Genomic DNA, 16,599 nt, shown 5'->3' with positions numbered 1-16,599 from the left:
CGCGCATAAAAATTTTGTATTTAAAAAGTGAGCGTTTAACAAAAAAAATATTGTTTAATAAATTGCATAATATGTACCATATAGGTTTATACCACTTTCTGGCCATGTGCTGGTAAAACAGGCATGAATTAATATTGATCGATATATTGTCACTACTGGAATATTTTTACCTAACAGCCATTGATGAGGTACATTTTATTACAAAGTTTAAACAGTTTAAAACAAAATTACCTACCACATAATATCATCGCTTGATTTCCCAATATATAAATTTGTTGAAAAATTTTATGTATCGTGGTAGATAATTATTATTTCCAAATAACTAAATGGGCTTATTTCCAATGTTTTTTAGATATTAAAATAAAGACAATGCACCTACATTAAAAAGTGTAGCTCTATCAGCTAATTAAGAATACCTACCACAGGGATGGCGAACCTATGGCACGCGAGATGATTTTGCATAGCACGCCAAAGTTCCATTTTGAAGAGAAAAGAAATCACTATTTTATATACCTATATTTAAAGTGTTTTTATTATAAAAAGTTTTACAAATAAATATATAAGCTCTTCCTTATAATATTAAAAAATAATGACGACATAGCCATGCGTATTTTCTTCGGTTTTTCATACTATGTCTACCAATCTATGCGCAAACGGAAACGACGAAATTCATGCATAAATGACAAATCGCATTGTATAAAAAATAGCAGACAAATCCTTTTCAAGAATAACCATTACGTTTAATGTGTACAATGGCTTAGGATCGGGCAATTAAAAATAAAAATATTCAATCCACAAACCTTATGAAATTAAGTATCGGCAGTCGTTCAATAATATAATAACTGTTGTTTTACCTCAAACATAATCTGTAAAAATGGAAAACCGTTCAGTGATAGAGAATATAATATGAAATAAGAGTGGTTTAAATGTTTCCACGATCTCTTTAACAGGGAAAAAATATTCAAAGAATAAAAGATAGGCCTTCGGCTGAAAATATGGCGAAAGATAGAATATTAAGAACTGAATTGTAATTTTTAAACTTTTTAATAGAATTCTTAAAAACCATTTTTTAGAAAACTTCAAAAACTTTTTTTTCGCCATGAAAAACTGCTTGGCACGACAGAGTCGAAAAATATTGTTTGGAAATTTTTGGCACGCGTACGGAAAAATGTTCGCCAACCCTGACCTACCATCTACTTGAACAATATTAAAGATAAATAGTAAACGTAGGCATCACTTACGATTATTGAAAATATTTTAAACGTGGTGATAAACCGCTTTGAAAAATAATTACTCTAATTATTGGCCTATTCACCACCAAGGCAATAATAATAATATTATGTTCTTCATTTTTTTTAAATATGAAAATTCACACTCATAACTCATAGCTAGTAATAGCTACAGTTGAAAGTATTTTATGCCGACCTAATAATTAAATTTATGTTTATTAATTTTTTTATCTGTGAAGGCGCTGCGCTAATCTGTTGGGCTTATTGTACATTTACAAAATAAATTCAAATGCACATCATTCTGCACACACAGTAAAGCTGGAATGCACTTTTGGGAGATATATTAAAATATAATTCTTCTTGGTTGTTCCCTCATGGCTGAGGATCGTGATTGTGACCACCTTTGAATTTTGTTATCTTGAGTGACCAAGACTTTCCATCCCTCGATCCTCTGCTTCTTTCAGGGCAGAGCGAATGCTGCCCCCAATCAGCTCCTTCACTTTGTCGCTCCAGCGTCCCGATGCTCTTCCTCTGCTTCACCTTCCCTGAAGGCCACACAAAACCACCAGTCTTTCATGGTTGTCTGGTCTGCCCCGAACAATTATTATGGACATGGCTGATTTTGAAATCTAGCGATACATATGTCCAAAAAACTGTAGAATGTGTCTCGGACATATTATCGAGAGCCGTTCTTTATCTGCAGTCTCTGGATCATTGATTGGTTCATCCTGTGCTATGTCCAAATAATACGAAGCATTCAGAGCCAACACCACATCTCGAAGGCATCAATTACCTTTCGCTCCCTTGCCTTCAGGGTCCATGAGTTGACACCGTATAAAAATATGGAGAACACTAATGTTGGCACAAGCATCATTTTTGTTGCAATTGAAATTCCCCAATCCTTCCATATTATATTGGTAAGACCATGGCCCCCACAAGGGGGGGCTGATAGGGCTCTAGCCTGGGGGCCCGGGCTCAGGAAGGGCCCGGTGTGGCGAGTCGACTAAATAAATGAGATAAACACAGATCACAAATTTGCCCTAATAGTAAAAAAAGCGCTATTTTACTTCAGTGTTATTGATAATTAAAAATATTTGGTTGTACAATGCAATTTTTAACTGTGTGCCGATACTCAACAACTTCATAATTCAAATGGATGTACATATTAAAAATACAAAAAATCGCTAAAAATACACCTTAATTTTACTGCTTACACCATTTTGGAAAACGCTACTACAGCGCATCACACTGCCTTTACCCTTAGCGGTAGGTAGGGGGGGCCGCCAAACATCCTAGCCTGGAGGCCCGCTTCAGGATGTGGGGGCCATGGGTAGGACATGTCATCGCATTTTTCGCAATCTGTGCGCGCACCTTTTTATTCTGCTTCACATCTACCTTTTCCATCAATAGTCGACCCAGATATGAAGCGCCTAGTTTCAAAAGCCCCTAAAACAGTTTTCATAAAATTTTGAGTTAGATATATATTTAGAGCAGTGGCGCACCTAGGATTTAATATTGGGGGGGGGGCCAAGGAGGAGAATGTAAATTAGTCCCATAGGCTGTTTTTCTTCTTCAGAGACTAATTTATCGTTTATCGGTCTTTTGTCTATTGCACTCGGTGTACCTACACCATGGTCCCCACATCCTGAAACGGGCCCTTAGGCTAGGATATTTGGCGGACCCCCTACCTACCGCTAATATTAAAAGCAGTGTGAAACACTACATTAACGTTTTTCAAATTGTGTTTGAGTTCAAATTAACGGTACTTATACAGTGAATTATTGGCGATTTTTAATACATCTACGAGGGTGGGTCAATAAGTCCTTAGAAAAGCCGACAAGTGGCGCGACTAGTACTGTAAGCGGTTTGTTTTCATGCAGCGGCACTACCGATTCAGTATGCTGCGAAGTTTCAATCAGATTGGTCGGGTTGTTGTGTGTTTTTCGTACATTTAAAAAAAAAATTGCTTGTGGAAAATGGAAAAATGGAAAATGGAGAAAATTGAGTTTAGAGCTGTTATTAAACATTTTAATATAAAAGGGTTAACAGCAAAGGAAATAAAAAATGAGTTGGATTTAGTTCACGGCATATCTGCTCCTTCACTTGCAACTATTTATAACTGGTTAAATGAATTTAAATGTGGTCGTACATCAACAAAGGATGAACCACGCTCAGGACGTCCTGTAGAGGTGACTACACCAGAAATGATCAATAAAATCCACGATATGGTGTTAAGTGACCGAAGATTAAAGTTGAGTGAGATAATTGAGGTTACAGGGATCTCAAAAGGTAGCGTCATTTCTATTTTACATGACAAATTGGGCATGAAAAATATTTCTGCAAGATGGGTGCCGCGTTTGCTCACAGTCGACAATAAACGCAATAGGGTGGTGGCCTCTAAAGCCCTGTTGTCGCTCATGCAACGCAATCCGGATGAATTTTTTCGTCGATTTGTGACTGTAGATGAAACATGGATACACCACTATACTCCCGAGACGAAAGAACAGTCAAAGCAGTGGATTGCGAAGACAAACCATGTCCAAAGAAGGCGAAAACCGTAAAATCAGCTGGTAAGGTTATGGCTACTGTATTTTGGGATGCACGTGAAATTATTTTCGTTGACTATTTGGAAAAAGGAAAAACAATAACAGGGGATTATTATGCATCTTTATTGGACCAGCTAAAAAACGAAATTGAAGAAAAATGGCCTCATTTAAACAGGAAAAAAATCCTCTTTCATCAGGACAATGCCCGTGTTCACACATGTTTACGATCAATGGCTAAAATTGAAGAATTGAAGTTCGAATTGGTCGACCACCCACCGTATTCGCCAGATTTAGCCCCCAGTGACTTTTTCCTTTTCCCAAACTTAAAAAAATGGCTAAGTGGACAACGTTTTTTTTCAAATGAAGAAGTCATCGATCGGACAAATGCTTATTTTGAGGACCTTCCGAAAACTGATTTTTCTGACGGTTTAAAAAAAATTGAGAAACGTCTAACCAAGTGTATTGAGCTCCAAGGAGATTATGTTGAGAAATAAAAAAAAAATACAAAAATAAAAACTGTTTTAATGCTTTTTTCTAAGGAATTATTGACCCACCCTCGTACTTTAATAATGGAGCTGTCGAGTATCGACACATATAATCAAAAAATATATTGCACAATTGTATAAGTAATTGAAAATGTTCATGGCCATGAAGTATAATAGTGCTGCAGGCAACTTTTTTTACTATTAAAGCTAATTTATGATGTGTGTTTATCTCACTTATCTGGTCAACCCGACACGCCGGGCACCCCACAGCCCGGGCCCCCAGACTAGAGCCCTGTCAGCCATGACCTATACCACTCCGGAATTCGGGTGGACACCGAGAATTTTTTGACAGTTCCATTAGGGATTGGCTTTCTAAAAAAATCTGACATTAGTGTTTCGAAATTTTTGTGTTAGAAATTAAAATCTAAGAAATTTTTCTAAAAAAGGTGCTGGAGAATTATTACAAATCATTTTTTTGCCGTATTTTTATTTGTCTAAGCCCAAAGGTATAGTTTATTGGCTTTCAATTTCAATATTTAAAATCATTCTGATAATTTTCATGTTTGGGGGGTGCCAGGGCCAAAGTTATAGTTTCAAAAAAGGCCTAAAACCGTCAATATTTATTATCAAAAATTATTCTTAATTTCAAAATCCCCTAAAACAGTTAGAGTGTGAATTTCAAATCCCCCTAAAATGAATAAGCCAATCAGCGTATGCTCTGATGGTCATGTGATACGGATTTCAATATGTCTGCCTGAACAAAATTAAAGTGAATTCATGTTGATCGCTATGTAGGTTAATAGTATTTTTCGATATTTATAATGAATGTTGAACTGATTAATGTGTCGAAACGTAAGCCCAATGAGTCAAGGAAGCGTTTACAAAGAAAAAAATATGGGAAGTCAATATCGAACGCCAAAAACGGTAAGTGAATATTGACAATTACTCCGTGTTATTTGTCCAATAATACAGTGGTGTCTCGTCATTCTGCTCCTATTGTTCATTATAAAATTACTTGATTTAAAATAATTACAGTTTACCATTGAAAACGTTAAATATGTACCTATTGACTTAATATTTTATTAATTATCAGGACCGGTTTTACCAACTTATTATTTTCTATGCAAATATTTAAAAATGCATAATATCAAAATATAAAGTAGAGATAGCCACTAACTAGAATATAAATAATTATATGTAGGTACACTATACCTATACCATTCATCCGATTACGATAAAACTTTGGTGAGTTATTGTATGCACACCTGCAAGGTTTCTAAATTAGAAAAATCATTTTCTTCTTCTTCATTCTATCTTCTTTTATTCGTATGGTTCCTATACCATTCATCCGATTGCGATGAAATTTTCATCAGTTGTCGTGCGCACACCCGCAAAGATTTTTGAATAATTAGTACAACCATTTTCTTCTTCTATTCCATCTTCTACTATTCGTATGCGTTCCTATGCCATTAATCCGATTGCGATGAAACTTTAGTGAGTTGTTGTGCGCATGCCCGCGAAGGTTTCTGAATTAGTACAACCATCTTCTTCTTCTTCTATTCGTATGCATTGCTATACCATTCATCCGATTGCGATGAAACTTTCGTCAGTTACTGTGCTCACACCTACGAAGGTTTCTGGATGATGGTTGTACTACAGTTGTAATTCAGAAACTTTTGCGGGCGTGCGCACAACAAGTCACCAAAGTTTCACTGCAATCGGATGAATGGTATAGGAACGCATACAAATAGAAGAAGATAGAATAAAAGAAGAAGAAGAAAATAGTTGTACTAATTCAGAAACCTTCGCGGGTGTGCGCACAGCAGCTGACGAAAGTTTCATCGCAATCGAATGAATGGTATAGGAACGCACATGCATACAAGAAGATAGAATAGAAGAAGAAGAAGATGGTTGTAATAATTCAGAAACCTTCGCGGGTGTGCGCACAGCAACTGACGAAGTTTCATCGTATTCGGATCAATGGTATAAGAATGCATACGAATAGAAGAAGGTAGAATAGAGAAAGAAGAAGATGGTTTTTCTAATTGAGACACCTTCGTGAGTGTGCACATAATAACTCACCAAAGTTTCATCGCAATCGGATGAATGGTATAGGAACGCATGCGGGACAAACAAACATTCATTTCTATATATAAGCATAGACTACTGTTCTATTTTATTATTGTTTATAATATTTTTAATTATATAATATGTATGTACACAATTGTAAATTCTATATCGTTTACATAATTTATATTGTTAATTTTAGTTACCTACCTACTTTCTCCAAGAAATATAACCACAGGATGCCTTTTGCAATTTCCTCATGCGCCATTGCTATAATGTAAGTTTCATAACCCCCTAAAATTATACATGTTAATTTCAAAAGCCCCTAAAACGGTAGTTGAGTTTCAAAGTCCTCTAAAATGAAAATCATTTGATTTTTAATATATTCTCTCAGTAAACTATGCAAAAAGTGAGTAAAGGATACTAAATATTATACTCTTCTTTATAGTGTATAAATCAAATAATAAATAAGTACATAAAGTTCACACATTCAGTAGATATGACTTTTTCTCATTTTTCTCAGAACTGTCAAAAGTCGTTTTAGGGGCTTTTGAAACTAGACGCTTCATATACCTAGATATTAAAATTTTGTCCACTGTTTCTAGGTTTTGGAGTAGGTACCTATAGGTACTTACTACTAATTGGTAGAAGGTTAGCCCGATTAACAACCATTAATTTGGTCTTATTAATGCCATATTTGCGACTTTCTTCTTCTACCCAGTCTAGCAGCTGTGTGAGCAATAGCGGCTGGTCCATTAGGTCAATTGGTCAATGACCCTCCAAAAATAAACATCTTACAATCTATGTAGGTTATAAGATGTAGGTACAATGTATTATAATAATTATCGGCTAACACGTCAAGGCGAGACGCACACGGACGGACAAACTGTGTGTATAAAATTCAAACAACAGGAATCCGCTCGGTCGCTATACCTTGGGCATTTGGGAATATGCCGGGATAAAATATTTCTACATATTTCTCTTTCTCTCTCATTTTCCATATGTGAAACGGAGAAAACACACATTTCGCCAGTCTTTTTTTTAATTTGTTTTGACACAGCATAGGCAAGATTTTCGTCATTGTCCCAGAAAGAGATAACAATACATTTTTCAGTGTGTTAAAGGAAACAGGTATAAAACGTTGTTCCGTCATTAATTATTATTGCCTCGCGATTTCATCGAGCATGTATTATATTACCTACCAAGCATGGTTTCAACCGTATTATTTTTATTATTTCAAACTTCTTATTGTTGTCTGAAAGTTTCATATTATGCAATGTCATTGTTTGTTTTGTAATATTATAGTACTCAACCAAAAATAGCTTTTTAGTTTAGTTTAAATACAACCTTTGACTAAAACGCATCGACTGCATTCATTGTGTTAAACAGTTAAACCATTGTATAAAAGTTACCCTTTAAAATGTAATCTGCTATATTAATCGTAAAAGTTACCTTCTAATAAAATCAGTGGAAATATAAAAAGTGTTTATATATACATGATCCCGCCATTTCATAACAGTACACAACACTTTTTCTGATAGTGACAGTTTAATGAAAAATGAAGCTAATAAGCTACGGAGTTTTTATTAAATATTTTTGATTGTTTGGTGTGAAAATAGACATTTTTTTGAAGTTAAGTAGGTATCTATCTTTTTAACTAACAATTTATAGCACTTCTTTTATAATGTATAAAAAGCTAATTGCTATACGTCTTTTAAGTGTACAACGAAAAGGCAAATTAAAATAATATAAAACTGACCTACCAAATCATCAAGCATAGAGCCGCCAATGTCTGTGAGTAGCGTGGTAGGTACCTACGTATCATAATATAATAATTATTATTATGCACTATAAATTTAATCTCTCGTTATACGAAAACAATAAATAAATAGGTAATTATCATAAAAGATTACATTTTCTCTCTTTTTAAATCGGTCGCGCAGTAAATAAAGAGTCAACTTTATACTTAATCAAATTGTAATTGTGCTGCTTAGCGTTACAAAAATTACCTTTAAAAGGAGTCCAATCTCTTTGCCTATAAAACACATTGGTTACATTTTATCAATAGCGATAGCGATAATAAATCTAGCAACTGAGCTATTTTTAAAGTTGAAGAAACTGATGCCATTTCAATTCCACATTGAAGGTTTTAAATATTACCTTAGATATTTTGTATGTGAGAGGAATAATGTATGGTAATAAATTTTTAGGAATATTGTACAACTTTATTAACTTCTTAAATCTGGCAATGCTGACTTTGCCGAATCCGATCCGCCATTTTAATAACCTCTGCTACAGCACAGCCGCAAAGTGTGCTGATCTGTAATACCTTTTTCTTAACGGTGTTGGCACTGATAAATCTATCAACTTCTTGAGAACATATTGGAGATTCAAGGAAGGTATGTTATTTACTGTATTATTACATACGTCTACTCAATTTAACAATAGTAACTGGTGCTGCTTACAACTGCGTCAACTGTCACTTGGTATTCCTTTATGTGTCATTTTCGCGTATGGAAAAGTATTTCCTTGACAGAATTGCGGTCGCACAAGATTCACAATAAATATCGACATATTGTTTTATGATTGATTATACGCGAAGGTATTGTTTGGTTTAAAGCGACAAGTTTAGTATGAAGATCGAATTTATTTCAGTTTTGACCTGAAAGCTGTCTCAATATTCTACATCACCGGTGTGATTACGGATAGAAAATGAGTGAAACAATCTGCTCAATCTGGGAGCAGTTTAAAGCGACTTGGCTGACTACCATATTCAGTGGTGTACTTTTCTTGGCTGTTACATATCTCCTGTTCTGGAATGAGGGCCAAGCGATTCTCACTTTGCAGTCTTTAGAGGAAGCGACGAATAAAGTGATCACAATAGATCCGTACAATACCGTCGCGAAACCGGAATATGAGAATAAATTAGTACATATTATCGGTCCGATTGACATTATGGAGCCGTTAACTGAACCTGATTATACTATTCAAGTCATGTCTGTCAAGTTGAAGAAGAGAGTGCAAATGTACCAATGGATAGAAGAAGGAAAGGAATATGACGGGTTTGGCGACACGGTTGAATCGAACCCGGAAGGCAGCTCTTATTCATACCATAAAGACTGGAGAGATTATCTTGTGGATTCCGGTCAATTCTACATGCCTCCAGGACATCATAATCCGAAAGACATGCCGTTTTCCGCTCAAACATTTATCGCTGAAAATGTGAAAATCGGCTGGATATCTCTTGGCTCAGACGTAAAACGTAAATTCAACGATTATTATGATATCACATCTGACGAGCGGCCAGAGAGGCCTGATATAAAACTGCACTCCGGTGCTTATTATCACGGTGCAGATCCATTGGTCCACGAAATTGGTGATTTACGAGTTATATTTTCATATGCCGGGCGACAGGATGATGAGTATACGGTCATTGGGTTCCTTGAACACTCTACCATCCACCCTTACATCACGACATCGCAAGATCAATTGGTATTGCTACGTAAAGGTCGATTCTCATCTAAAGAGTTATTGATAATGGAACACCGAGATATGGGAATGGTGGCTTGGCGGTATAGAGCTGTTGGGTGGTTCCAAATGTTTGCTTCTGCCATGAGCTTGCATCCTGATTGGTTCACTCTTTTATTAAGTGGCAGTTGGGTGTCTCCTCGAGTTCGTGCACATGGGCGTTTGATGACGAATTTGACATTAGCAACGTGCGCCACTCTTCTCATAATAGCTCTCGCTTGGGTCGTATACTCGCCTGTACTCTCGATAGCTTTAATAACTGTGTCAATATTACCAGTGATTTTTTTTTCAAATATCTTTCAATATAATCAATGTACACATCAAAGTCATTATCAATAAGGCCATCGATTACTTCCAAACCTATGTACAATCATGTCACATTTTGACTCCTTAAAGTCATATTTAATTTTAGATATTTTCCCTTCCGCAATAAATACTTAGTAGTATTTTCATTTCAATGTATAAATTTAATTCTAATCATTAAGATTTTATAAATAATAATATTATGTAGGTATTTATTTTTCTCACCATAAATGTTTTCATCGTAATTAGGTATTTAATTTGTATCTTGTGATGTAGTGTCGGAGCGTCAACCTCTGCATTCACATGTTTGTTTTTTTCAATGTGAGTTTAATCAGAGCATGTGCCTCTAATTGGTTATGCAAATGGGTAACAAGTCATTTCTCGAAAGTCTGTTAAGATAACCGCCACCCTTTGGACGCCCATATCTTTCAATTAGAAACAAAATGGCAATTTATCTTATAACTAAACTTGATTAATCAATAAGTACACGATACATTATTTTGTATAGGTAGTAGTATAAAAGAAACCATTTGTATTTGGATAAAAAAATCATTTGTACTTAATTTGATATATTCTATAGAATTTTTCCTATTGCCGTAAGTGTAATGTCATACTAAATATTTTTCAATTTCCAAAACCGTGTGCCTGCCAGCGCATATGCGCCCAAAAACATTTTTGCGTGTGCCGGTGGACTCATTTCTGCATTTTATATATCTGTACATGGGAGGTAAACTACACTATGTCAAAAAAGACACTTTTTCACAATGGCTGTTCAAAGTTTTTTCGTGAAGTTTTTGTTAGAATACTACCGGTTTTCTCATACTATTTGTTATGATCTTTGGTTTAATGATACTTGAGGTGTTTCTCTACAATATTCAAGGAAAATTTAAAAGAAAATGCATTTGATTCTTAAAATAAATGATGTTTAATGTACATAGTGCTGTTTACCTCTAAAAAGTTTTACACATTCAAATTACATGGTGCAGAATTCTCTAAAAAACTTTTACTGCAATCAAAATACCTACCTTTAAGAAAGTGAAAGAACCATTCGATTTGCGTGATATTAATAATTTTCAGTATTAAAAGATAACAAGATATTAATTTTCAAATTTTATTAGGATTATAGTGATAGTAAGTATCTAAGTATGAAAAATTAGACAGCAAATTATTATACACAAAAAATATGATAGGTACATAAAAATATTGATAATAAATTCAATCATCCTCGGGGAAATCTGGAGTCTGGTCTTCTTTTTGCAGCGTCTTATAAAATTCGTGACACTCACTGGGTATAAATGGTAGAAGTGCCATCAAATCGTTGTATTTTGCCGAGGAAATAGGCTTTAAAGTATTTCTACGTGGCCCCAAAGAAGCTGGAAATCTCCCAGACCTTCTTTTTAACGAAATTGTTTAAAATAATTCTTCTTCATTAAAAGAAGTTTTATAATTGAGATCTACTATATTTTCCTGACGAATTTGGAGATGAGTGCACTGAGATAGTAAAAATGCTTTCTTATCATTATTCACTTCCCTGTTAACAAAAGGTGAGTGTGTACCATCAAAGAGAACTTTAAAAAATTTTAAATCACTAAATTCTAAATTATGTACACGGAATTTATTAGAACAGCTCCTTATGAATTGCTGCCAATCCCATGGTGTCATTATGGAGAGATTGTTATTTTTTTTCTTTTTCGTTCGATTACGCCATGAACTGTTTTAACATTATTATTTTAACATTAACATATTTCCCCGAGGATGATTGAATTTATTATCAATATTTGTATGTACCTATCATATTTTTTGTGTATAATAATTTGCTGTCAAATTTTCCATACTTAGATACTTACTATCACTATAATCCTAATAAAATTTGAAAATTAATATCTTGTTATCTTTTAATACTGAAAATTATTAATATCACGCAAATCGAATGGTTCTTTCACTTTCTTAAAGGTAGGTATTTTGATTGCAGTAAAAGTTTTTTAGAGAATTCTGTACCATGTAATTTGAATGTGTAAAACTTTTACGAGGTAAACAGCACTATGTACATTAAACATCATTTATTTTAAGAATCAAATGCATTTTCTTTTAAATTTTCCTTGAATATTGTAGAGAAACACCTCAAGTATCATTAAACCAAAGATCATAACAAATAGTATGAGAAAACCGGTAGTATTCTAACAAAAACTTCACGAAAAAACTTTGATGGCCAGTGGTCAACTGCACCAAGTCGTTTCGGTGTTGTTTCCCTCTAACCACTTATCACTTAGCACAATGGGGTAATGAACACCATATCTTCTTGGTGTTCTATCCCTCGGATATAATACATAACATAGTGTAATATGCCTTTCATTATATTCGTTTCTGGCAGGGTTACGACATATATCACTGGAAAGAGCGTCGCGAGCTATGTAAAAATATGTAAAAATCTCAATTTTGCCAAAAATCGACATGGTGTAGTTTACCTCCCATGTACAGATATTAAAATAATAATATGATATATAAAAAATGACAATACGAATATCCATACACATAAAAATTGAAAATTTGGTCAAAGAAATCCTATGCCAAAGATCCTACTAATTAAATTAAATGGTCATTCTATTTCATTAAATTTTTTTCATGTGACTTTCATAGATCAATCAATCATAATCAATAAAAAACATAGGTAATTACATATTTATAATTATTTGCTTCATTATATTTAATAATGTTTTTAAGTAATATTTAAAACTTCATTAATATAAGGTTATTGACTAGGGATAGTTTAAAAAATAGAACTAATATTAATAATTAGTATAATACCTATACATAATATAAATAAAACACAATATGTAAGTAATACATTATTATTATCTCTCACTTAATTTAATAATCATCACAACCAGTTTCTACTGTTTCAATGGAAATAATGTGGAATAAGTAGTACATAGTATTGTGTTTTATTTTAATTAAACTTTACATTACGAAACATGTTTTTTTGTAAATAAGCAATTTGATAATACATCTTTATTACAAAAATCTTTTCAATTTTGTATAATTAGTCAGACCTAAATGATTATGGATGAAATAAAAATTGTATAATATTTCCGGGACATATTTCTCAATATTAAAAATGAATTCTCCTAAAGTGTCTTGTTATGAATTTTTACCTCTTACCCTAACTAAATCAACCCTATAAACCACTTATTATATAAAATTTTAATTCAAAAAGCAAGCATATATACTAAAAGGTATTAAACAACAAACATATCAAACCACGAGTTGTAATAATTCATATTACTATATTTAACTATACTTTTTATTACTGTCAATAAATAGCTTAGGCAGAGCTTCACTGATTTTTAGAAACTAACCAGCACTATCTGCAATTTGTATTCTTAGTTCAATGAAAACAAATAAGTAAGACTGACGTTTATTATGCACTATTTATGTTGGATCTTAGCAGCTATGATGAATATTTTAACCTTTCAAGTATTTTTAGATTATTGTACAATGATTATACTAATTTCATAACTGATTAAGAGTGAGATAATCATAAGTGATTTAGAAGAAAACTCCAATGATTAATAAATGAAATCGATAGTATCATTTAGGTAACCATTTTACCAGACATAAACTAAGGAATCAACAAATTCTATTATAAAGTGTATGGACTTTTTTTTAAATCCAATAATGGGAGCTACAGGTTAGGAACTAAAGGTTGACTGCCTGGTTGCATATTATGTATACCTATATGTAGTTTTGATTAATTATTATTATTACTCTACATGTCCAGTTACACACAAGTAATAGGCATATATTATAATTTATTACATATTATGTACCTAGATTTATTTCGTGAATTTTTCATCTCGTCTTTGATTTATAGATGCCTGTTGCTGATGAAAATAAGTCATCGTGGGCGGATGAGGTCGAATTGGACCATGGGGCTATGCCCCCACCGTCTGAAACCAACGACAATGGCCTCAAAATAGTCACAGAGTATAAGATAAATGACAATGACAAGAAGGTTAAAATTGTTCGCACTTACAAAATTGAAAAGCGAATCGTTTCTAAGGTAGGCTACTGTACTGAAATTTGTTAAAAGATATTTATATCTATATAAAAATATTTAAAAAATATATATATCGGTATTCCCACTTATAAAAATTCACAGACAATTGCTGCTCGTAAGAACATTCCCAAATTTGGAGACTCAGTAAATGATAAGCCTGGTCCTAACCCGGCAACCACCCTCGCGTCTGAAGATGTGTTCATGCAATTCATCACATCGCGTGAAGAGAGCACCCGTCCTGAAGAGAGTGATTTGGAGTTATTGAAGGCCAACCCCAACAACACCATATTCAAATGCCGTACTTGTCAAGGAGACCATTGGACCGTCTCTTGTCCATTCAAACATCTCAACGCTGCCAAGCCTGACGCAAGTGAGTAATTATGTATTATAAAATATTTTCTTACATTATACTTCCAACATTTTTTGTCACATTCGAATAGGCAGAATAGGAATGATTTACCTATAAACTAGTTTATGGACCAATAGAAGTTGTTTGTTGGCAGAATTTTGAACTAAAATTTACATCATTCAAGAATCGCAAAGAACCTGGTACAGTAAAATCCTGTTAATACGAACACGGTTAATACGAAATTCGCTGTTGACGGGGTTTTACTGTAAATGTTTGTGTGATACTTAAATATAGTTGTGAAAATATATGCAATTTAATGTTTCTCGATGTGACAACAGCACCCTTACCAGCAACTTGAAATCGCCGTACAATATAATATGTAGGTACCACTAAATTGTGTCAAAAGATTTTTGAAACAACATTGGTAAAACATTACAAAAAATTATTTATGAGAATAAAAGTTTTATTCAATCTAACAAATGTTGTCCTACTTATCTTTTAATTTAATCCCAAGAGGCTTTCTATATTACCATATTGTATTAATGGTAAAATGTCCCATGTTCAGGTATGGCAGGTGCAGGCGGCGGAACAGAGGCAAGCAAAGGACCGGGGGGTGTAGGAGGAGCAGGAGGGGGCTCCAAGTATGTGGCGCCTTACCTGCGAGATGGAGCTCGGCGAGATGCTCCTGGAGCCGGCCCAATCAGAAGAGATGACACAGCGGCCATTCGAATTTCAAATCTGTCTGATGCTACTGTGGAGGCCGATCTTGAAGACCTGGTCAAAGCATTCGGTCCCGTGCAGAAACTCTACCTTGCTAAAGAAAAGGTTGGTCATGAATCTAATTTCCCATCCCTAGTTATATGTAGGTGCTTTCTCTACCTAATAAAGTTGTACCTATTATGCCCGAATTAGTTCCTCATTATATCTACTATTATTTAGCAATTATTCATAATTTTGCAAAAACTTGTAAAACAATGAATTTGTCTTTTTCAGAATACTGGAGTATGCAAAGGCTTCGCTTACATTCATTTCAAATTCCGTGCTGATGCCGCCAAAGCCATCAAGGGCTTGAACGGACACGGATACGACCATTTAATTCTGGGAGTGGATTGGTCAAAGCCTCCTGCAATCCAGAATTGATTGTTTTATTTAAATATTTGGTTCACTTATTGGTCCTCAATTTGTCATCGGACATTCTTTCAAATAACTGATTTCATATTTTTTAATATTCTACAGCATACTTATTATAACTATCGTCACTGCAAATATTATGTATATGAACAGAAAATATTTGTAAAATAAATTTAATTATATGGATTCGGTTAACTGATTTTTTTATTTTTTGAATTAGCTCGAGTCCCCACAATGTATACATAGTTTGTTTGTTACGTGTAATATCTACGTAGCTACGTACTCCTTATAGAAGAATATGTAAGACATTATTTTTAATTGTATAAATATATCAATTATAACATTAGGATGAGCTGTCATTTGCAAAGTAGCCGGAAGTTAATAAAAGTCAACATTATTCACGGCTTGGCAGGGTTGTAGACTAGGACTGTAATGCATAGTTCATACCCATAGATATTATGTCATACTTAGGCATGTAAGTTCAAAAGCTAAATGTCTTAATCCATGCTGCCGAAATCAGTAACATAATATTTTGAATGACTAAAACAAGCAATGTTATTGTTCTTATTAGAACGCCTTAGTGCAGTGATTGGCAAACCGCGGCTCGCGAACCACATGTGGCTTTTTGGCCCCTTGAGTGCGGCTCTGCCACAAATGCCCTATTTGACATGGCTACAAAGACTAAGCAAAGAAAAACGGAAGACGAAAACCGTGAATTTAAAGTTAAATGGACCGAGACTTTCGCGTCTATTCAAAACTTAAATGGCCTACCGACCCGCGTTGTCGGAAAAATTGGCGCATAACAAGAAGTCAAATTTGGAGAGACACTTTACAACTAAACATGCCCTATCACGTCATTTAGCACTAAATATCCTGTGGGGAATGCAAGGAGAAAGCAGTTGAG

At 34.1% G+C, this 16,599-nt stretch overlaps 2 protein-coding genes across 2 annotated transcripts; both read left to right on the top strand.

Annotated features, from left to right (window-relative positions):
- The first annotated feature begins 8,602 nt into the window (after positions 1 to 8,602).
- On the top strand, positions 8,603 to 15,890 carry eIF3g1 (eukaryotic translation initiation factor 3 subunit g1). The gene is made up of 5 exons (XM_085952928.1): positions 8,603 to 8,726; positions 14,030 to 14,218; positions 14,318 to 14,585; positions 15,130 to 15,389; positions 15,558 to 15,890. Exons 2-5 carry the CDS (start codon positions 14,030 to 14,032, stop codon positions 15,702 to 15,704), a joined length of 864 nt encoding a protein of 287 aa, XP_085809054.1. The 5' UTR covers positions 8,603 to 8,726; the 3' UTR covers positions 15,705 to 15,890.
- Positions 8,891 to 10,342, top strand: Tmem43 (Transmembrane protein 43). Its single transcript, XM_085952927.1, has one exon. The coding sequence runs from the start codon at positions 9,040 to 9,042 to the stop codon at positions 10,192 to 10,194; it is 1,155 nt and encodes a 384-aa protein (XP_085809053.1). The 5' UTR covers positions 8,891 to 9,039; the 3' UTR covers positions 10,195 to 10,342.
- Positions 15,891 to 16,599: the final 709 nt, after the last annotated feature.

The sequence above is a fragment of the Rhyacophila brunnea genome, unplaced genomic scaffold (assembly GCF_057557595.1).
Source record: "Rhyacophila brunnea isolate RB1 unplaced genomic scaffold, BYU_Rbru_1.0 scaffold_3, whole genome shotgun sequence".
Lineage (NCBI taxonomy): Eukaryota > Metazoa > Arthropoda > Insecta > Trichoptera > Rhyacophilidae > Rhyacophila > Rhyacophila brunnea.
The sequence above is the reverse complement of the archived record's forward strand: the minus strand, read 5'-3'. Positions and strand labels throughout refer to the sequence as shown.

What these genes read in the sequence shown, in the direction of transcription:
- Tmem43 (XM_085952927.1), top strand. Translation starts at nt 9,040, where the DNA reads ATGAGTGAAACAATCTGCTCAATCTGGGAGCAGTTTAAAGCGACTTGG.
- eIF3g1 (XM_085952928.1), top strand. Translation starts at nt 14,030, where the DNA reads ATGCCTGTTGCTGATGAAAATAAGTCATCGTGGGCGGATGAGGTCGAA. An exon ending in AAAAGCGAATCGTTTCTAAG is followed by an intron (nt 14,219 to 14,317) that starts GTAGGCTACTGT and finishes AAAAATTCACAG; the next exon opens with ACAATTGCTGCTCGTAAGAA. An exon ending in CGCTGCCAAGCCTGACGCAA is followed by an intron (nt 14,586 to 15,129) that starts GTGAGTAATTAT and finishes TCCCATGTTCAG; the next exon opens with GTATGGCAGGTGCAGGCGGC.